The sequence below is a fragment of the Oncorhynchus nerka genome, linkage group LG12 (assembly GCF_034236695.1).
Source record: "Oncorhynchus nerka isolate Pitt River linkage group LG12, Oner_Uvic_2.0, whole genome shotgun sequence".
Lineage (NCBI taxonomy): Eukaryota > Metazoa > Chordata > Actinopteri > Salmoniformes > Salmonidae > Oncorhynchus > Oncorhynchus nerka.
Window position 1 is genome coordinate 18,966,134 of NC_088407.1, and position 22,299 is coordinate 18,988,432.

Below are 22,299 nucleotides of genomic sequence, written 5' to 3' on the forward strand. Positions count from 1 at the left end.
AATGCATAATGCTAAGTTAAGTGAAATCCTACTTCCACTTAAGTGACATTTTCACTTAGTCTCCCATTGATTTGTCTCTTAGTGGAATAGCAATTCAAGTGTATTGCAAGAGTGATTGAAGGATATGTTTGCAAATTTATGTACCTAATGCAGCATGTTCATCCTAATGGCCTAACACAGGTCATGCAAATACCGTATCGGATATAATGCTGCTTTTCCTGCAACATTTCTAGGTCGAACTAGAGGGGATCCCATACAAACGCAAAGAGATATGTTTAAACTCACACACACACACGCTCACACACATACACACGCATTCAGACACACACATACACACGCACACGCATTCAGACACACACATACACACACACACACACACACATACACACGGTCATGCATTCAGACTCACACACGCACACGCATTCAGACACACACATACACACGCATTCAGACACACACATACACACGCACACGCACACATACACACATACACACGGACATGCATTCAGACACACACATACACACGCACACGGACATGCATTCAGACACACACACATTTTCTTAAAACAGTGTTACAAGTACAGGTACGTACACAAGCTCTAAACTGACCAACACATCTCTTAACAAGGGGGATTCATTCTCTCCATCTTTCATCTTCAGCTCTTCCTTAGCCTTGGATAAAGGGGCGGCGAAGCATCATGGCGATCTGATTGGTTGATTGGAGAGGTGTTGCTAGGGTCTCTGTGTAAAATGGTTTGTGTTAGTAGAACTGGAGGGAGGCGGGAGGGGGGTTGAGATGGTTGGAGTGCCAGGGGTCAAAGTGCAAAGGTCAGAGGTGTAGACCTCACACTTTTTTAGGGGGAGGAGCCAGCTTGATGATCTCATCTTCAGAGGGTTGGCGAATGATATCTAAAGAGATAGAGGAGAGAGAGAGAGTCTCAGTAAACTGCTGTAACAGACGTGAGAAAATGACTGAAAATAAATGAAGAAAAAGTCAAATAAGAAAGAAAGAATTTAGAAATTTGAGGTTAATTGAGAGGAACGCCTCGAGGAAGGACTAAAGAAGACAGAGCTCAGAGAAATACAGTTTATAGTTTGAGACCGATTAGGAAAGATAGCTCAGAGAAATACAGTTTACAGTTTGAGACAGATTAGGAAAGAGAGCTCAGAGAAATACAGTTTACAGTTTGAGACAGATTAGGAAAGAGAGCTCAGATAAATACAGTTTATAACTTGAGACAGATTAGGAAAGAGAGCTCAGAGAAATACAGTTTATAACTTGAGACAGATTAGGAAAGAGAGCTCAGATAAATACAGTTTACAGCTTGAGACAGATTAGGAAAGAGAGCTCAGAGAAATACAGAAAAGATAAGGAAAACGTGGAGAGAAGAGGGAGAGAAAGTGAGAAAAAAACAAAAAGTGGAGTGAAGAGGGAGAGAAAGTGAGAAAAAAACAAAAAGTGGAGTGAAGAGGGTGAGAAAGTGAGAAAAAAACAAAAAGTGGAGTGAAGAGGGAGAGAAAGTGAGAAAAAAACAAAAAGTGGAGTGAAGAGGGAGAGAAAGTGAGAAAAAAACAAAAAGTGGAGTGAGAAAGATAAGGCAAGAGGAATAAGGAAGAAGAAATGCAAAAAAGAGCCAGAACGTTAGAAACAGAAAAAAGAGGTATAGTAAAGTGACCTTTGTATTTCTTGGCGGAGGGGATGCGTGTGAGCTTGGTGTCGATCTCATCGTCCTCAGAGATCTTTAGAACAGTGGTGCGGTACTCGATGACACGGGTCAGCAGGTCTGGTCGCCGTGAGATCTCAAAGATGTGCTCAATGTACGACAGGTTATCTGCGAGGGAAACATAGGACATTTTTAAGGTGCAAAAGAGCACAGATCTTTGCAAAAATACAGTAAACCTCACTGTAACATGGCAGCGTGATTACATTTTTTGACTTTCTTCAACGTGCGTTATAAGATCTGTGCTCATTTGCAGCCTCCTTCCTCCTGCTCCCTCCTCTCCCTCTCCCTCTCTCTCCCTCACCTTGTGCCAGTTTGTCATTCTTCGCCAGGTAATTAAATCACTCTCCACTCCCCTCCATCCATCCCTCCCTTCCTCTCCCTTCCCAAATGCTGAGCTGGGAAACCTGGAAACGTCTCCCTCACCCTGTGCCAGCTTTTGGTTCTCCTCCAGGTAGTTGAACCACTCCTTGGAGGAGGTGATGGTGTTGCTCTGGTCCTCTGTGATGTCCTCCTTGCAGGCAGACTTCAGCTGGTCCAAGTCCTCATTGGTGATGTTTTCAGACAGGTCGCTGAGCAAAGAGCTGTACTCCGACATGGTCTGATGGAAGGAGGGGGAGAGAGTGAGGATGAACGTTAGTCAATTCTGGTTCTTTATCAGAGAAAAAAACAGGATGAAAACAGCCCAGGTCATGAGGGTCACAGAGGCGTCTTGCTAGCCTTAGTTTGGCATGACAAGGCTTGGAATGACAAGGAGTGGCAAAGAGTGGAACGATAGCACACACAGATCTATGACCATGCTAGCCTCTTGCTGCCAAAACTAGTAAACTATTATTAAATAATGTACATAAGAGCATGAATGTGTGGTTACATTCCTTTAGTCTGTCAGTTCTATTTCTGATCCTAGAGCTGTGTTTACGGACACCCCCTACATGGAACTGAGACCACAATTCTATCTCTTTAGAGACGAGTAGGAGAGAGAGAATGGGACAGGGAGACAGAGAGAGAGAGACACACATTGGACACTGTCCTTCTATTGTGATCTCTGTTACAACAAGTTCTCCCCCTCTACCGATGGCAGGCTGGAAAGTGGCTATTCTTACCATAGCCAGGAAGCCACAGAAACATCAAAACAGTATGCAGTATTGGAGACAGCTGTGTGTCTGTCTCTCTGTCTATCTCTCTGTGTAAGTCTGTCTGTGGGTTTGTGTGTGTGCACTATTGACTTCTGTACAATGGCATCTGCGTACAATATAAAATTGTTAATGGCGGATTAAGGAGCATCGTGTGACATCCACAACAATGGCTTTCAGTTGTCACACACATGCACACGCACACACACTGTAGACTTGAAAGGTGAAGTCAAATGCTTGATGGATCTCTCCAAAGTCTGATTTTGTGTGTGTGTGATGAACAAGGCTCAGGGATGGCCTAAATACTATAAGTGTCATATTATCTTCTACTAGCAGGGGGCAGTGGCTGATCTATAGATGCAATGGTGTGTGTGCCGTGCCCTCTCTCCCTTAAGCTGCCCAGACTCCTCGCTCCGGCCAAATACCACACTCACAGATGTTAGTTTCTTCTGGATCTGAGTACCAGCCCGACCCTTCACTGTAATCTCTCTCTTGGTAGAAACTAATCTCAGGTCAGTTTGTGGCATTTTCCCTCAAAAGGTAAGGTTATAGTACGGTGATCCTAGATCTGTGTCCAAAGGAGCGAGGTATAATAATAGGCCCTCCCTTCATTCACACACACGTACACGTACATATGTATACACACACACACACACACACACACACACACACACACACACACACACACACACACACACACACATACACACACACACACACACACACACACAGTGTCATTACCTTAAATGTCACATGCTTAATCAAAAGCAATTTTTACTCAATAAAGGGAAGGTAAAGGGGATACCTAGTCAGTTGTACAACTGCATTCAACTGAAATGTGACCGAGGACTGCCTGGGGAAACACACTGCCCAGGTGAGACCAAGGACTGCCTGGGGAAACACACTGCCCAGGTGAGACCGAGGACTGCCTGGGGAAACACATTGCCCAGGTGAGACCGAGGACTGCCTGGGGAAACACATTGCCCAGGTGAGACCGAGGACTGCCTGGGGAAACACACTGCCCAGGTGAGACCGAGGACTGCCTGGGGAAACACACTGCCCAGGTGAGACCGAGGACTGCCTGGGGAAACACATTGCCCAGGTGAGACCGAGGACTGCCTGGGAAACACACTGCCCAGGTGAGACCGAGGACTGCCTGGGAAACACATTGCCCAGGTGAGACCGAGGACTGCCTGGGGAAACACACTGCCCAGGTGAGACCGAGGACTGCCTGGGGAAACACATTGCCCAGGTGAGACCGAGGACTGCCTGGGGAAACACACTGCCCAGGTGAGACCGAGGACTGCCTGGGGAAACACATTGCCCAGGTGAGACCGAGGACTGCCTGGGGAAACACACTGCCCAGGTGAGACCGAGGACTGCCTGGGGAAACACACTGCCCAGGTGAGACCGAGGACTGCCTGGGGAAACACACTGCCCAGGTGAGACCGAGGACTGCCTGGGGAAACACACTGCCCAGGTGAGACCGAGGACTGCCTGGGGAAACACACTGCCCAGGTGAATGGAAGAGGGGATATAGCGCAGGGCTATATGACAATGCGTGTTTGGGAGGGTGTGTGTGTGTGGGAGAGAGGGTGTATGCGTTTGGGAGGGTGCCGAGGGTGTGTGTATGTGGGAGAGAGGGTGTATGTGTTTGGGAGGGTGTGTGTGTGTGGGAGAGAGGGTGTATGTGTTTGGGAGAGTGTGTGTGTGTGGGAGAGAGGGTGTATGTGTTTGGGAGGGTGTGTGTGTGTGGAGAGAGGGTGTATGTGTTTGGGAGGGTGTGTGTGTGGGAGAGAGGGTGTATGTGTTTGGGAGGGTGTGTGTGTGTGTGTGGGGGAGAGAGGGTGTATGTGTTTGGGAGGGTGTGTGTGTGTGTGTGTGTGTGTGTGTGTGTGTGGAGAGAGGGTGTATGTGTGTGTGTGTGTGTGTGTGTGTGTGTGAGAGAGTGTGTATGTGTTTGGGAGGGTGTGTGTGTGTGGGAGAGAGGGTGTATGTGTTTGGGAGGGTGTGTGTGTGTGGGAGAGATGGTGTATGTGTTTGGGAGGGTGTGTGTGTGTGGGAGAGGGTGTTTGTGTTTGGGAGGGTGTGTATGTGTTTGGGAGGGTGTGTATGTGTTTGGGAGAGAGGGTGTTTGTGTTTGGGAGGGTGTGTTTGTGTGGGAGAGAGGGTGTATGTGTTTGGGAGGGTGTGTGCATTACAGTATATTAATGAGTATTTTGACCAACTGGACACTGCAAAATACTCCAACATTTAAGGTTTAAGACTTGCTGGTCAAATTTTTTTGCGCTCCAAAGATACAGTACGCTACTGTATTCCGTGAGATTGATTTATAGTACCATTCAAAATACAATTCTTTCCCCGCTCTTAACATTTTCCCATAATGCACCATAATTTACAGTATACTACAGTAAAACGTAATATAGTATTTTACTGTTAATAATGCCAAAAAATGACTATCATTTACAGTTTTACGTTACAGTGTAGTCTATTTCCCTTTATTTTTATTCTTTCTTTCCGTCTCTCCCTCGCTCTCTTTCTTATTTTCTGTCTCTCGTACTTTGTCCTTCCCTCTCTACATGTCTCTCTCCCATTCTTCCTCTCTCTTTCTCTCTCTCTCTCTCTCTCTGTGCCTCCTACCCCCTCTCTTTCTCTACCCCACTTTCTCTCCCATTCTTCCACTCCCTCTCTCTCTCTCCCATTCTTCCTCTCTCTCTCTCTCTCTCTCTCTCCACACCTCCTATCTCCTCTCTCTCTGTACCCCTCTTTCTCTCTCTCTCTCTCCACACCTCCTATCTCCTCTCTCTCTCTACCCCCTTTCTCTCCCATTCTTCTGCTCTCTCTCTCTCTCCATTCCTCCTATCCCCCTCTCTCTCTCTCTCTTCCCCCTTTCTCTCCCATTCTTCCGCTCTCTCTCTCTCTCTCTCTCTCTCTCCATTCCTCCTATCCCCCTCTCTCTCTCTCTCTCTCTCTCTCCCCCCTTTCTCTCCCATTCTTCCTCTCTCTCTCTCTCTCTCTCTCTCTCTATTCCTCCTACCCCCCCTCTCTCTACCCCCCATTCTCTCGCCCCTTCTCTCTCTCTCTCACTCTATGACGAGGCTGACACTACTTTCACACATAGTAGAGCCCCTGTCTAAATCCAGCACGTTCTCATGAACACAAACATGCTTTTGTCTCCTGCTCTTCTGCTCTCCCTGTCTCTCCACCCCTCCCTTCCTCTATTCCAGTGTTTGGAGGTTGGAGAGGGGAGAGAACCTCTGCTGGTCTTCTCTGTTTCTTTCCTTCTCCCCTCTCTCCTTCCTACATTCCCTCCCTCCATCCCAGTGTAAGGAGGGTGCAGAGGGGGGACATGGCCGCCTGCCTAGCCCAGGCAGCCCCTCTCCACCGTGACTAAACTGCTAAATCTACCCCCTGGCATCCTTCTGGCCTAGCGCCTAGCCGACCTGGGTTCAAACAGTATTTGAAATCATTCCAAACACTTTGTGATTGATTGAGCTTAACTGGCTTCATGGATCAATAGAATAGTCTCAAAATTGTAATCTCCTCCCATCTGATACCTCTTGGCAGGCTAGAGTAAACGCTCAAAGTTATTTTAAATGTTTTACAAATGATTTGAACCCAGTTGTGGCAGCTTAGAGCCTAGCACACCATAGAAACTGTTAATTTGACAAGAGAGCAATGTCACTGTGGTATTATCTATTTCACAGACAAGACCTACTGTTCTCACACACGCATGCACATTCTGTCAAGCACGCACATACACACACAATTGTCAAGGAGCTAAAGGAACCAGCGAGTAAAATATGAGGGGAAAACATGCTTCACACACCTGAGAGAGGGAGATTAAGCCTTCTCCTTTATCGCTCTCTCTTTCTCTCCTTCTTTCTCTCTCACCCTCTCTTTCTCTTGCTCACTCACTCTTTATTTCTTTCTCTTGCTCACTCACTCTTTCTTTCTTTCTCTCTCTCCCTCTCTCTCCTTCTCTGTGCCTCCATCACTTTATTACCATGGCTACTCGACCACGTTGAAGGGTGGTCCCTCTCAGTGCTCTACATTGCAGGCATTTCATAAATATTGTCAGAAGAATGGACACATGTGCAACTTGCAATTTATAGCTAAATCTATACTGCAGTAGCTGTTTTCAAAGTATTTCTGCCATTTTGTTTCATATCTGGAAATGCACAAAGAAATAGGAATCCTAATGTTATATTCCACCTTGCGCAGCAACACTGCCTGTCTGGGAGGCTGTGCGCACTGTGAGTGATGTTCTGAAAGTTTCATTTTTGGAAGCAAAGCCCACAGGCATAAAAGTTGGTATCCTTGTGTTTCTTGGATATTTAAATTGTTTTGTTCACCACTTCCACTGCTAGCGAAGAGACATTGTTGGTCTCTACTATTCAGATTCTCAAAGGCACACCTTCAAACAGAGCTTTTTTCAGTAAGACCGGGTGGAAAAATGGCTACCTCTGTCTATTGCGCGAGAAATACAGAGCCATCAGGTGGACACTGACGCAATGTTGTCGCTCAGGCTCATTTTTCAAAATAAAAGCATGAAACTATGTCTTGTGATACTAGACACATTAAAGGAATAGGGAAGCATAGGAAGGGACTCTTATTTAGAAACCGCTGCGTTGGATTTTTCTCATTATTTTGCCTGCAATATCAGTTCTGTTATACTCACAGACAATATCTTTACAGTTTTGGAAACTTTAGAGTGTTTTCTATCCTAAGCTGTCAATTATATGCATATTCTATTTTCTGGTCCTAAAAATAGACCGTTTACTTTGGGAATGTTATTTTTCCAAATATAAAAAAAATGACCCCTAGATTCAACAGGTTAAGGAACTAGACGCCTGGCTCAAATAGAAGCCTGTCTGTAATAAGCGCCTGCTGTGTTCAGTGATTTAAGCAAATAAACACCCAGGCTACTAATTTAAGTTTTATGTTACACGGACTGTGTGTGTCTGCCTGATTGGGGGGCTGTTGTTAAAGTGATCACCCCCCTCCCATGCCATTCACCCTGCTGACGTTGCCAACTATTGTAAATACAACCTATATTTATGTTGATTTAATTTCCCTTTTGTACTTTAACTATTTGCACATAATATGACATTTGAATATTTTTATTCTTTTGGAACTTTTCTGAGAGTAATGTTTAATGTTTTTATTCTTTTGGAACTTTTCTGAGAGTAATGTTTAATGTTTTTATTCTTTTGGAACTTTTCTGAGAGTAATGTTTAATGTTTTTATTCTTTTGGAACTTTTCTGAGAGTAATGTTTAATGTTTTTATTCTTTGGAACTTTTCTGAGAGTAATGTTTAATGTTTTTATTCTTTTGGAACTTTTCTGAGAGTAATGTTTAATGTTTTTATTCTTTTGGAACTTTTCTGAGAGTAATGTTTAATGTTTTTATTCTTTTGGAACTTTTCTGAGAGTAATGTTTAATGTTTTTATTCTTTTGGAACTTTTCTGAGAGTAATGTTTAATGTTTTTATTCTTTTGGAACTTTTCTGAGAGTAATGTTTAATGTTTTTATTCTTTTGGAACTTTTATTCTTTTGGAACTTTTCTGAGAGTAATGTTTAATGTTTTTATTCTTTTGGAACTTTTCTGAGAGTAATGTTTAATGTTTTTTATAGTAAAAAATGTGTTAATTTTTAGTATTTATTTCACTTTTGTTAATTATCTTCTTCACTTGTTAACATATGTTTCCATGCCGATGAAGCCCTTGAATTGGAGAGGAGAGAGACTGACTAACTGACTGACTTACTTACTTGAGCTTTTGAATGTGACACCATGGTACAAATGTGACTATGGTGACAACGTCTGACTGATGTCCACACACACGGACACAGGCTCACTGTTCTATAGCTCCATGACCAACATCTTTTGAACCATAATAGTCTACTCCCTGTCTAAGCCAGGACACACAGATTGTGGCCTTACTGCCATTAGCCCAAACAAACGTGTTGCATAACAGATTCACAACATGGAACAACAGATAGTCCCAAAAACAAAGTTTGTTCTGAAATGTCTCTCCTATATCTGAGAGATATATCAGGAAATATATGTTATTATTGTTTTACATGTATTTAACTGTTTGTTTGGCATGAAACCGTCTCCATTTATCCTTCCATCATGTTTTCAGCTGGTACCTGGGGACCTTTAGACAAGTCTTTTGAGACCTGTGAGTGTCCTAGCACAGAACAACGGACATGTACGTGTAGAGAGTCTCATCGTATTAGTGTGTAGCCCAAACTGTTCTGACACTAGAGAGTCTCACCGTATTAGTGTGTAGCCCAAACTGTTCTGACACTAGAGAGTCTCACCGTATTAGTGTGTAGCCCAAACTGTTCTGACACTACATACAGAAGTTGGCAGATCAGCTCTACCGACTTCAGAGGAGACCCAACACGCTTGTAGGTGGTCGTAGAGCAGAGCGGAGAACACCTTCGTGTTCATGAGAGGCTCATCTCATAATAGTTTGCAGAACAAACCATTCGGAAGGTACAGACAATTTTGTGAAAAGACCGATTTTCGGAATGTCTCATGGTCTGACAAACACCGCTCTGGCTCTGCCACCTTTCACCCCAGATGTCTCATGGTCTGACAAACACCACTCTAGCTCTGCCACCTTTCACCCCAGATGTCTCATGGTCTGACAAACACCGCTCTGGCTCTGCCACCTTTCACCCCAGATGTCTCATGGTCTGACAAACACCGCTCTGGCTCTGCCACCTTTCACCCCAGATGTCTCATGGTCTGACAAACACCGCTCTAGCTCTGCCACCTTTCACCCCAGATGTCTCATGGTCTGACAAACACTGCCCTAGCTCTGCCACCTTTCACCCCAGATGTCTCATGGTCTGACAAACACCGCTCTAGCTCTGCCACCTTTCACCCCAGATGTCTCATGGTCTGACAAACACCGCTCTAGCTCTGCCACCTTTCACCCCAGATGTCTCATGGTCTGACAAACACCGCTCTAGCTCTGCCACCTTTCACCCCAGATGTCTCATGGTCTGACAAACACCGCCCTAGCTCTGCCACCTTTCACCCCAGATGTCTCATGGTCTGACAAACACCGCTCTGGCTCTGCCACCTTTCACCCCAGATGTCTCATGGTCTGACAAACACCGCCCTAGCTCTGCCACCTTTCACCCCAGATGTCTCATGGTCTGACAAACACCGATCTAGCTCTGCCACCCTTCACCGCGGAAGTGCGACATCGGTGGATGTGGTGAATTGAGACGCATCCAATGCAAATCAACAGATATCTCCAGCTTGAAACTGACAGATGTTTATGGGGATGATGTTATTATGCTGAATAGATGTTGGTGGGGGCGTGGACATCGACCTTCGTTTTTTTTAAACAATGCCAGATTAACATGGACCCCTTCTACCATTAAATATCTCTTCTTTAGACATGGTATGTGTGTGTGTGTGTGTGCGCGCGCGCGCGCATGTGTGTGTGTGTGTGTTTGAGTGTATGTTTGCGTGTTTGAGTGTACATGTGAATGTGCGCACACTTTTGAACCATGGGTCTCAAAGCTTAACCAGAGTGGAATGGCTAAATAGCCATCTTTACATGTACCCATGACAACCGCGTTACTGTGATGTGAGCCACAAAAATCACTCTGACAAGGATTTAGGAAGAAAATAAAATGCCTCCATCTCTCTCTCTATGTGTGTTTGTGTGGGTTTCGGTGAGAGAAAGGCCACCATCTGAGACACAGAGCAGGGAGAGGGGTCAAGAAGCAAAATGTTTTTGTTGTTGTTGACTGTAATGTTTTTGTTCTACAGTATACTACAACATTCTATACTAAGTACTACACATGATGAGGGCTAAATGTTTCTGTTCTACAGTATACTACAACATTCTATACTAAGTACTACACATGATGAGGGCTAAATGTTTCTGTTCTACAGTATACTACAACATTCTATAGTAAGTACTACACATAATGAGGGCTAAATGTTTCTGTTCTACAGTATACTACAACATTCTATAGTCAGTACTACACATGATGAGGGCTGTACATTTTGGAGAATATCCAGAGGTGGAGACTTTCCGTGGGAATTAAAGGGAATATATGGGAATGAATATTAATACCATTTAAATGTAGATGTTTTTTTCATTGGATATATTTACCATACCATATGGAGACAGAAACATAAACCTTATCATAATAATTGCACATTTTTAAATCCTTCTAATAGAAAAATAAACATTTTAGTTACAAATGTTACTTTAACTAAATGAGTCGACTCTTCACATGGGATGATTTCACTGAACAACAAAAGAAAGGGAATATTGAATGATCCCCAATGATCCATCGCATCTCCCAAAAATGTTTTCAACATACATCTGTAAAATGATAGTCCAGAAACTAAAGCTTTGGTTGTCTTCCTCTCAGGCTTCCAAGTCTTCTCCCTGGACCTCCTCAATGTCCACCTCTTGAACATCAGATTCTGAGGCCTCATCTTCATTGTCACTTTCCAACCTTGTTGAGGATGATGTTGGTGGGATTTGGAGGATGATGGAGGCAACAGGGGAAAGAGCCTCAGATCCACAAAGTCCCTTCCACCAGGTGGCTGATGAGATATGTTGGCACGACTGCCATATTGCATCTCCATCACAAAGCCCTTGCTTGAAAGTGTACTTCGCCAGACTGCCAAGAACCTTGCCCTCATCCAGGCCAAGGTGGCGAGACACGGTAGTGAGGACACCATAGGCCTTGTTGATCTCTGCACCAGACAGGATGCTCTTGCCAGCACACTTGGGGTCCAACATGTACGCTGCGGCGTGTTTGGGCTTCAGGCAGAAGTCTTCACGCTTTTTGATGTATTTCAGAACTGCAGTTTTCTCTGCTTGGAGCACCAGTGAAGTGGGCAGGGCTGTATGGATTTCTTCTCTTACATCTGCAGAGTCTGAACATCAGACAGGATGGCATTGTCTCCCTCAATCTGTGCAATGGCTACTGCTATAGGTTTCAGGAGTTTCAGGCTGCTAACCACTTTCTCCCAAAATACATCATCCAGGAGGATCCTCTTAATGGGGCTGTCCATATCGGCAGACTGTGATATGGCCATTTCATGGAGAGACTCCTTCCCCTCCAGGAGACTGTCAAACATGATGACAACACCACCCCAATGGGTGTTGCTGGGCAGCTTCAATGTGGTGCGCTTTTTCTTCTCACTTTGCTTGGTGAGGTAGATTGCTGCTTTAAATTGATGACCCTTCACATACCTAAACATTTCCTTGGCTCTTTTGTAGAGTGTATCCATTGTTTTCAGTGCCATGATGTCATTGAGAAGCAGATTCAATGCATAGGCAGCACAGCCAATGGGTGTGATGTGAGGGTAGGACTCCTCCACTTTAGACCAAGCAGCCTTCATGTTCACAGCATTGTCTGTCACCATTGCAAATACATTCTGTGGTCCAAGGTCATTGATGACTGCCATCAGCTCATCTGATGTGTCTGTTGTGTCTGTTGTCCCTTGTGTCTGTGCTCTTGTAGAATACTGGTTGAGGGGTGGAGATGATGTAGTTAATTATTCCTTTCCCACGAACATTCGACCACCCATCAGAGATGATTGCAATACAGTCTGCTTTCTCTATGATTTGCTTGACCTTCACTTGAACTCTGCATCCAGCAAATGAGTAGATAAAATATGTCTGGTTGGAGGGGCGTATGCTGGGTGAAGAACATTCAGAAATCTCTTCCAATACACGTTGCCTGTTCGCATCAGTGGTGAACCTGTTGCATACACAGCTCGAGTAAAACATTCATCAGCATTTCTCTGACTACGTTCCTCCATTGAGTCAATAACAACTTCCGATTCCAGGAGGACCATGAGTTGTTGCTATTGATAAGGTGTCTGATTCATCATTTTCACCTCAAATAGAAATGGAGGGACTTTTGTCAGAGGTTGCTGAGGGAACTTTATGCACTTGGCCAGATGATTCTGCATCTTTGTTGCATCCTTCACATATGATTTGCCACAGTACTTGAACATATACACAGCTTTTCCTTCGACATTATCTGCAGTGAAATGTCTCCACACATCAGATAGTGCCCTTGGCATTTTCCTGTAAAGATTAGAAAAAATACTATTCCATGTACAGATAAATAGTTAAGCAGTCAGATTAAACAACTCCTTTGTAAGATACATGTTTTAAAATGAAACATGTATGAAAACAGGTGAATTAACAGTCCTCAGTTAGCAGGCTCAAGCAAGCTAAAAATAACATGGTAGCAAAAACTAAGTAGCAGAAATTGTAAACAAGTTAAAAATGATTTAAACACATGTTGCTGTAGGCTACTATTTACTAGTTAACAAAAAATCATGTATGTCATCTAAAAAATATTCACCCCACTCAGTATTGGAATAAAAACTTACCAGAAAGCACGTAGTCCTTGGCTCAGACAATGTAGTAGTGGGGGCTCAATAGCATCTCATTAGTGTGCAAGATCTTGAGAATCAGCTGTACATGTGATGGGAGAATGCACTGTGCATGCAGAGGGTTGGATTGAATTGGTGATAGTTTAACTAAAATATGCCACAATACCTAGAATTGCCTTATGTGTATCCCACAAAAAAAGGTTCACTGTTATAAGTTAACTTTTCTGATGAATTTAAGTAAAATTCTCAAAATTGCCATGCCTAACTTTCCAAGATCAAGGGATACTACAGGGTGTAGTATAATATTCTACAGTATACTAAAGTTTACTATAGAATTCTATAGTAAGTACTCTAGTATTCTATTGTAAACTGTAGTATTCTATAGTAAGTACTGTAGTATTCTATAGTAAACTGTAGTATTCTATAGTATGTGCTGTACTATTATATAATAAACTGTAGTATTCTATAGTAAATACTGTAGTATTCTATAGTAAACTGTAGTATTCTATAGTAAACTGTAGTATCTTTGTATGCCTCCCTATCAGTCTTTATTCTATTCACTCTCATAATCTTAAATGATCCTGTATCTTTTCTAAACTCAGTCCCTCCACGGCAGCCCCACTTTCCTTCTCCGCTACAGTGTTGAATTGTCGCATCGTGTGGAGCTGCTGAAAACAAAACCTAAACAAACACCCACTCCCAAAACTAGGACAGGACAACAGAGGACAATTCAGACTCTCTGCATGGTGCCACAGCATATCTCTGTCCACTGCTGTGTCGCTGACAGGCACACACACACACACACACACAGCTGGCTGATACACCCTGCGGAACAGAAGGTACTACTCCAACATCTTTAAACACAGATCCACTTTGTCCAAACTACACTACAGACCGGTGGCCAACTGAAATGGAAAGAATACTATTTGGTAATACTATATTCACATATTATGTCATTTGTGACACTTGATTCATGACTGTTGATTCATAATTCCAATTTACCAGCGGTTTGAGATGACTTGGGAATTAATTGGGCTATTGAATGCCACTTGGCATTTTTCGAGAACAATAGCGTATGTCTGATACTAGCGTTAAGCACCCCGTATTATCGGCATATTCAACAGCGTTTTTAAGAAGTATATTACCTTCAACACTGTTACCTTGTGATCAAGCCATCAATGTTTTGTGATTATTGGTGTCGTAAAATGTTAGCTAACGTGTTAGCAATTAGCATGTTTGACATTTCAGTGGAAACACTACGACTATCAGCAGTTTAGTCCGGTATTATCGGCATACGGTCCCCAGTTATTTGCTTATCAGTTTAATTTAGTTCAAAAAAGAGACACCAACCTCGTATCCGAAGTGTTTACTAGATAGTTGACGAGTTAGCTAGCCTTCCAGTAAAACTTGTCTGTCAACTTGTCATTGCGTAGCCCGGTGCACACTCCTGTAGACTCTTCTCTAATTCAGTGTTTTAACCAAATAATGTCTCATTATTTGTTTTACAGATTAATCTTATGTTTTGAGAACGTAGATAACATTTTAATACTAACATATAAATGAGCATGAATAATTTAGGTAAAAAGTTGGATATTAAACGACCTGTCACACAGTTGAATTTTACAACATACCTAAACGGCAATGAAAATCAGTGGTCAGCTAGCGAGAAGGGTGTCTTTAGTCGCAAAACGTACCGTTTTTTTTAGGGCATTGAAACATTGAGCTCGAGGTGATCCTCCAACCACTAGAGAGTGTCTGACGTTAGGGGGGTGTCCGATGTTGGGGGAAAATGAGCTAACAGTGAAGCACTATTCCACTGACTGTGTCTCTGTCTGTTCTCTGTTTTACAGCTAGAGGGCTTCAATTAAGCATTGTCATGTGAATCCATGCACACACGCCCACACACCAAATTAAGATTTGATCTCACCACAGCCAATTAAAGTTTAAAGGCCACGCTTAAGGTCACAGCCATTCGCCTCTCCTCTCCTTCTCACCTCAAATCAATTCAACATACACAAGGTTAGCAGACGATAATGCGAGTGTAGCGAAATGCTTGTGCTTCTAGTTCCGACCGTGCAGTAATATCTAACAAGTAATCTAACAATTTCACAACAACTACCTTATACACACAAGTGTAAAGGAATGAATAAGAATATGTACATAAAGATATGGATGAGCGATAGCGGAACGGCATAGGCAGGATGCAGTAGATGGTATCGAGTACAGTATATATACATATGAGATGAGTAATGTAGGGTATGTAAACATAATTATATCTCTTTCTCCTCATTTCTCCTCCCCTCCCACGTCCCTGACCCTCTACCACATCCTCTCCTCCTCTAACTCTGTTTCTCTCTGTTTCTCTCTCTGTTTCTCTCTCTGTTTATCTCTCTGTTTCTCTCTCACTCCCCCATCATGCCATATGCTTCCAACTGCCTTCCTCGACAGCTACAGGATTTAAGCGCTCCATCCAACCGGCCAACCAGCCTTTAAAAAAAATGTTCCCTTCCTCTCCAACCCTATTTACCCTACAGTGGGAGTGTGTGTGTTCAGTGGGTAAAGAATGAGAGACGGAGGGAGAGAAGGAGAAAGTGAAAAGGGAGAGAGAGTCTTGCTGTCTTAGGTCTTTCTTGTCGTGATGTGTGTTTTGTCCTATATTTTTATTTTATTTATTTTTAATTGTTAATCCCAGCCCCCATCCCCGCAGGAGGCCTTTTGCCTTTTGGTAGGCCGTCATTGTAAACAAATAAGAATTAGTTCTTAACTCAATTGCCTAGTTAAATAAAGGTTAAATAAATGACAAACATTTGGTAAGAATGTTTCATGTATCATTACCTACAGATGAAAACAACTGTTGGACATTAGATCGGTGGAAACGGCTGAAACTTGAGCTTCCCTGATCTGGGTCCTTTGTTTGAACTTCCAGATGCTTCTCCATTCATCTATTCCCCTCACGGAACAACGCCTCTCCCCTGTTTGACCTAGATAGTTTGTGTGTGTATTTATATGTAGGCTCCGTGTGCCTTTTTAAAAATGGATTATTATTGAATGATATAACTCACAGGGAGAGAGAAGCTGTTGATTACTTTGAATCTTTTAACTTTGTGGCAAAGTGTATGTGTGTGTTTTGGTGTGTGTTTGTGTGTGTTGTGTGTGTGTGCGTTACATACAGGTAAAAGTCTCCCCTGTTGATAGAGGACATCTGGTATTACTGCTCAGTGGTGAATCACACTCTCACTCTCACACACACACGCACACGCACACACACACACACTGATAAACACACTCACACACATATTATTAACCTCAATACTAAAAGACACCCAGTAGTTAGTCAGTAGTTAGTCAGTAGCTAGTCAGTAGTTAGGCAGTAGTTAGGCAGTAGTTAGGCAGCTGTTAGTCAGCAGTTAGTCAGCAGTTAGTCAGCAGTTAGTCAGTAGTTAGTCAGTAGTTAGTCAGTAGTTAGTCAGTAGTTAGTTTGCAGTTAGTCAGTAGTTCCATCTATAAGAACGCTAAAAGCTTCGTCTGGGATTTACCTCATTATCTCAATTTTAAATCCCAATAAGTATATTTTGATGGATGGAAACGTTTTGTGGATTTGAAAAAAGTGATCATTTGATACAGTTGAAATATTTACAAATGAGATGCGCTGAAATCAAAGCAAATGAACACTTTATAGTGATATTATGTCTGATCTGGAAAACAATGTAATGTATGTATAGATGGGTGTAATCTAGAGCCAAGCGTTTTGACTTGTAATCTGAGGGTCTCCTGCTTGTTGAATTATGCAACAGAACGTGACAAGAACAGTAAATAATGAAGTGGTCTAGACAGCGTTGCTGAGTGCAGGTACGACTAAACAGAGGAGTTGTTTGTGGTTGCGGCCTTGTTCCACCCCTTTATGTTAATGAATGCATATGTACAAATATACCCCCCATGTATTTATGCAAATGAGGCACATATTATTTTCGTTCTGTTAATACAAAATATAAAATAAATACCTGATATGATTAGAGCATTTATATATGAGTGCCATCCATAAATAAAAAACTGGAACATTTTTACAATAAATGGAAAACCTGAATTCTGACCAAAATCCCTGAACTTAATTTATTTATTTGTCTGTGCCAGTAAAATGTTGTATGATTCCTTCAATACCTAATGGATTTTAATTTTTTTTAAACGTTTGTGGAGTATGTTGATCCATTATAACTTTTAACAAACGTGATGACTGTTGCTTGTGTGGGTGTGTGTGTGTGTGGGTGTGTTGGGCATACTGATGCTCGCTGGCGGTAGCTGTTGTATAAGATGAGGGTCTAAGGTCAAACAGAAACCATGGGAGACGTCCAACAAACAGACCAACTAACTTCCTCCTCACACACAGATACATATTCAATCACACACACACACACTATGGAGAGGGAGGGATGGAGAGGAGGGAAAGAGAGAATGGAGAAAGGATGAGAGTTGAATGTACTGTGGCATACAGTAGTACACAAACACCAATGCAGTTGTAAATAAGAACGTGTTCTTCACTGACCTAACTTGCCTAGTTAAAAAACAGCTCACCACCACTATGAGATCCTTCCCATCCCTCTCTCCTCCCTTGTTCCTTTTCCCCTCCTCTCCCCTGCTTCCTCCCTGCTTCCATTTCTTCTTCCTTTAACCACCTTTTCCTTTCTCCCTCCCTCCCTCCCTCCCTCCCTCCCTCATCGTCGCTCTCTCGCTCTCTCTCTGGGCTTAAGGAGCCAAGCCTGGTTGTCGTGGTAACCCAGCTGTAAGTGACCAACACAAGCTTGCTTCCTGCCATCACCATAGAAACACTTCCTGGCTGGTTGTCGGGGGGCAGCAGAGGAAAAAACAGCAGCTGGATTTACCATCGGTATTGCAGTTTTTTCCAACTGCTTACAACACAAAATCTTTTCATGTCACACGATTTTTGAAACCTCTCACTCAAAGTGCAAAACTACACACCAAATATCCAAAACCATAAGCTATTTCTCAGCCTTTGACTCAGTTGTCAATTGCATAAAACACTTTTTCAAAACACTACACACAATTCTCTACCTAAAACACAAAAATCTAACAGGAAGTGACTTGCTTTCCTTTTCCAAACACAACCAATGCTACACTTATTCACCAGGTCACACACACACTCCTCACATGTGCAAACACTAATAGCTTAACTGATCACTAACAAATCACTGCTTTACTGTAGTATAGGCCTAAAAATAGGTCAAAGGTCAGATTACCTGTTTTGAACAATGGATGCCAACAATGGACAGAGAGCAAGAGAAGTAGGAGGGAGAGGAAGAAGAGGATGAGGGCAAAGAAGAGAAGGAAGGAGAGCAAACTATGATGAATTTAGGGCAACACTTGTTGATCATGTGATCAACCACGGTTTGACCGTGAGAGAGGCTGGACTGAGAGTCCAGCCCAACTTGAGTCGATTTACAGTGGCGTCCATAATTTGAACCTTCAGAAATGAGAACAGGTATGCAACTATCTAATGACTATTTTAGCATTACAGTAATGTACTGTAAAATACGTATGACTGCATAGTATTGCATAAACATTTGTAACTCTAAGCCATCCATTTACTGCACTGCATTGAATGAATGAGGTTGGTTATCATGCTGTACTACATTTTTTTGTACATTGTTTACAGTTCCTATGCTGAACACATACTGTGTTTGAATTCTGTACAGAGTGGAAAGACATCATGGAGGACGAGGACGCTTGTTTACAGATGTACAAGAGACTGCAATTATAAATATGGTTTTGGCCAACAATGCAATTAGGATTCGAGAGATAAGAGAGCATATCTTGAATAATGACACCATATTTAACAACATCAATGCTGTAAGCCTGTCGACCACACAACGCATCCTCCAACGGCACCGAGTGAAGATGAAACATCTTTACAAGGTGCCATTTGAGAGAAACTCTGACAGAGTCAAGAATATGCGACATGACTTTGTAGAGGTATGTATGCAACACTACTTCCAGTACTTCAGACATACCATATTTACTCATCTGTATATCATTTTGTCTGTTACAGAGAGTATTGGAGCTGGATGCCCATGTAATTCGCCATGAATTTATTTATGTGGATGAGGTTGGCTTCAACCTCACCAAAACCAGACGCCGCAGAAGAAATGTAATAGGACAGAGGGCAATTACCAATGTCCCTGGACAGCGTGGGGGTAATGTGTGCTGTCATCACTCAAAACGGGGTCCTCCATCACAATGCCACACTGGGTCTGTACAACACCGGCCATATGCTCACTTTTCTGGATGCAATTTACACAATGCTTGTCCCTGATCCAGATCAGGAGCCTGCTAGATTTGTGGTTTTATGGGACAATGTTAGTTTTCACCGGGCTGTTCTGGTCCAAAACTGGTTTGCCACCCATCCACAATTTGTAGTTTTGTACCTACCCCCATATTCACCTTTTCTAAATCCCATAGAGGAATTCTTCTCAGCCTGGCGCTGGAAAGTGTATGATCACCAATCCTATGCCCGCATGCCGCTTCTCCAGGCAATGGAGGACGCATGTGGGGACATAGAGGTTGCCTCTGTCCAAGGTTGGATATGCCATGCTAGGAGATACTTCCCTCCATGTGGGGACATAGAGGTTGCCTCTGTCCAAGGTTGGATATGCCATGCTAGGAGATACTTCCCTCCATGTGGGGACATAGAGGTTGCCTCTGTCCAAGGTTGGATATGCCATGCTAGGAGATACTTCCCTCCATGTGGGGACATAGAGGTTGCCTCTGTCCAAGGTTGGATACGCCATGCTAGGAGATACTTCCCTCCATGTGGGGACATAGAGGTTGCCTCTGTCCAAGGTTGGATACGCCATGCTAGGAGATACTTCCCTCCATGTTTGGCAAGAGAAAACGTATCTTGTGATGTTTATGAAGTATTGTGGTCAGACTCAAACCGGAGAAGAGATGAAGCGTAGCTTAGCACTGTTGACTGCCCCCCCGAGACCCCACATACACAATTTTGTTCTTTACTGTATTCTAAAGAATATACTTTTTTTTGGTTTACATATGTTTATGGTTTTGTTGTATGCTACTGTATACAACAGTAATGTTTGGCCTAATAAATATTTTCTGTTTCTACCTTGCATTGGTGTTTATGGTGTACTTGTTACCCCTCTCAGCAGATTACTTTCACTGTAGAACATTGTATTGAAATGTAGATATAAGCCTATGAAAGACCAAAGAGCTTTAGATTTAGAACAACAGTGTTTACATGGTATATCCAAAAATGTACTATTATGAAAGCAGTGTTTGCCATTTGATGCAAATGTTTCATTCAAACATGTGTTTATGGCATTTTGAATGCAGTGTTACATTTTGAAGGAGATGTGAGGGATTTTGCATTTTCTCTCGCCCTCTTCCTCTCTCTCTCCTTCTCCCCCCTCTTATCTCCCTACCTGTCTTTCATTCTCTTTCGCCTCCTTCTCTCTCTATCACTCTTTATCTTTCTCTCTCTTTCGTTCTGTATCTGTCTGTATGTCTCACTCTCTGCCTGTCTCTCTCCCTTTATATGTCTGTCTCTCTCTTTGAATGTTGTATTTGTGCAGCTCTCAGTTCCCTGTTGTTGGTTTTGTCTGGTGTAATATGTCAATTGATTCACCATATTCTCAAGCTGAGTCCCAAATGGAATCATATCATCCTAGAAAGAGGGGGGGAGATAGGAAGAGGGGGAGAGATAGGAAGAGGGGGGGAGAGGGGGAGAGGGAGGGAGAGATAGGAAGAGGGGGAGAGGTGTAGTCGATTATGCCATCACTGACATTGACTCCTCCTCCATTAGTGCATTCACTGTCAGACCACAGACACCATTGTCAGATCACAGTCAGATCAACGTGTTTCTGAAGAAATTAACTGGCAATATTCAATATTCATATGCTCCAAACAGTGCAGAGATTCAATGAAACATTGAACTCAAATGAAATGATGAACTCTATACAGTTTCTCAATAACTCACAATACCAAAACAATAAAGATGATGTCTCTGGATAAGAGCGTCTGCTAAATGACTTAAATGTAAATGTCAATTTGGCTACTCAAAACATCAACTGCATATTCCAAAAAGCAAATCTGAGAAAACGAAAGAAATGCAACATTAGGAGAATTTGCATAAACAGTAACTTGGGAAAGGTTTTCTGTAGCATTTTGAATTCAAGAATTCAAACCTTTCTTCAAGAAAAAAAATGTACTAAGTAAATGTCAAATTGTCTTTCTCCCCAACCATCGCACTACTGGCCATATATACACCTTACACACACTAATTAATAAACACGTCCACCAAAAAAAGAGGGCAAAATCTTTGCTTGCTTTATTGACTTTAAAAAAACATTTGATTCTATTTGGCACGAAGGGCTATTCTACCAAATTCTCCAAAGTGGGCTTGGTGGTAAGGTATATGACTTAATAAAATGTATGTACACAGAAAACAAGTGTGCAATAAATAAAAAAAAACAAAGAACATAATTATTTTCACAATGTCGAGGTGTGAGACAAGGCTGCAGTTTGAGTTCAAATCTTTTCAACATTTATATCAATGAATTAGCAGACATGTTGGACCATTCTCCAGCCCCAGGACACTATTTAACACAGAGGTGAAATACCTGCTATATGCTGATGACTTGGTACTTCTATCACCATTCAAAGAAGGTCTTCAACAGAACATTAATATTCTAGAACAATATTGCCATAATTGGGCCCTGGCCCAAAAATGAATATCATGATTTTCCAAAGAAAAAAACATATGTCAGAAACACAAATATAAATTCACCCTGAACAACACCATAATTGAACACACTAAAAATGACACATACCTTGGTCTGACCATATCTGCATCGGGAAACTTTAATATGGCAGTGAAGGCACTCAAAGAAAAAGCCCGCAGATCATTGTATGCAATAAAAATGAAATTATTCAAAATCAACATCCCAATTAGAATTTGGACCAAAATATTCGACAGTGTAATCCTACCAATAGCTCTTTACGGAAGTGAGGTTT

The 22,299-nt window shown here is 42.5% G+C and overlaps 1 protein-coding gene across 1 annotated transcript in view; it reads right to left on the reverse strand.

The window, feature by feature from the left end:
- Positions 1 to 764: 764 nt before the first annotated feature.
- Positions 765 to 22,299, reverse strand: part of LOC115115241 (astrocytic phosphoprotein PEA-15-like) — a 45,603-nt gene continuing 24,068 nt past the window's right edge. Inside the window, exons 2-4 of the mRNA XM_029643736.2 lie at positions 2,148 to 2,322; positions 1,677 to 1,832; positions 765 to 909 (exon numbers count right to left, since the gene is read on the reverse strand). Coding sequence (XP_029499596.1) covers positions 845 to 909; positions 1,677 to 1,832; positions 2,148 to 2,319 — 393 coding nt within the window. The 5' untranslated portion in view covers positions 2,320 to 2,322 and the 3' untranslated portion in view covers positions 765 to 844. The remainder of the gene's footprint in view (positions 910 to 1,676; positions 1,833 to 2,147; positions 2,323 to 22,299) is intronic.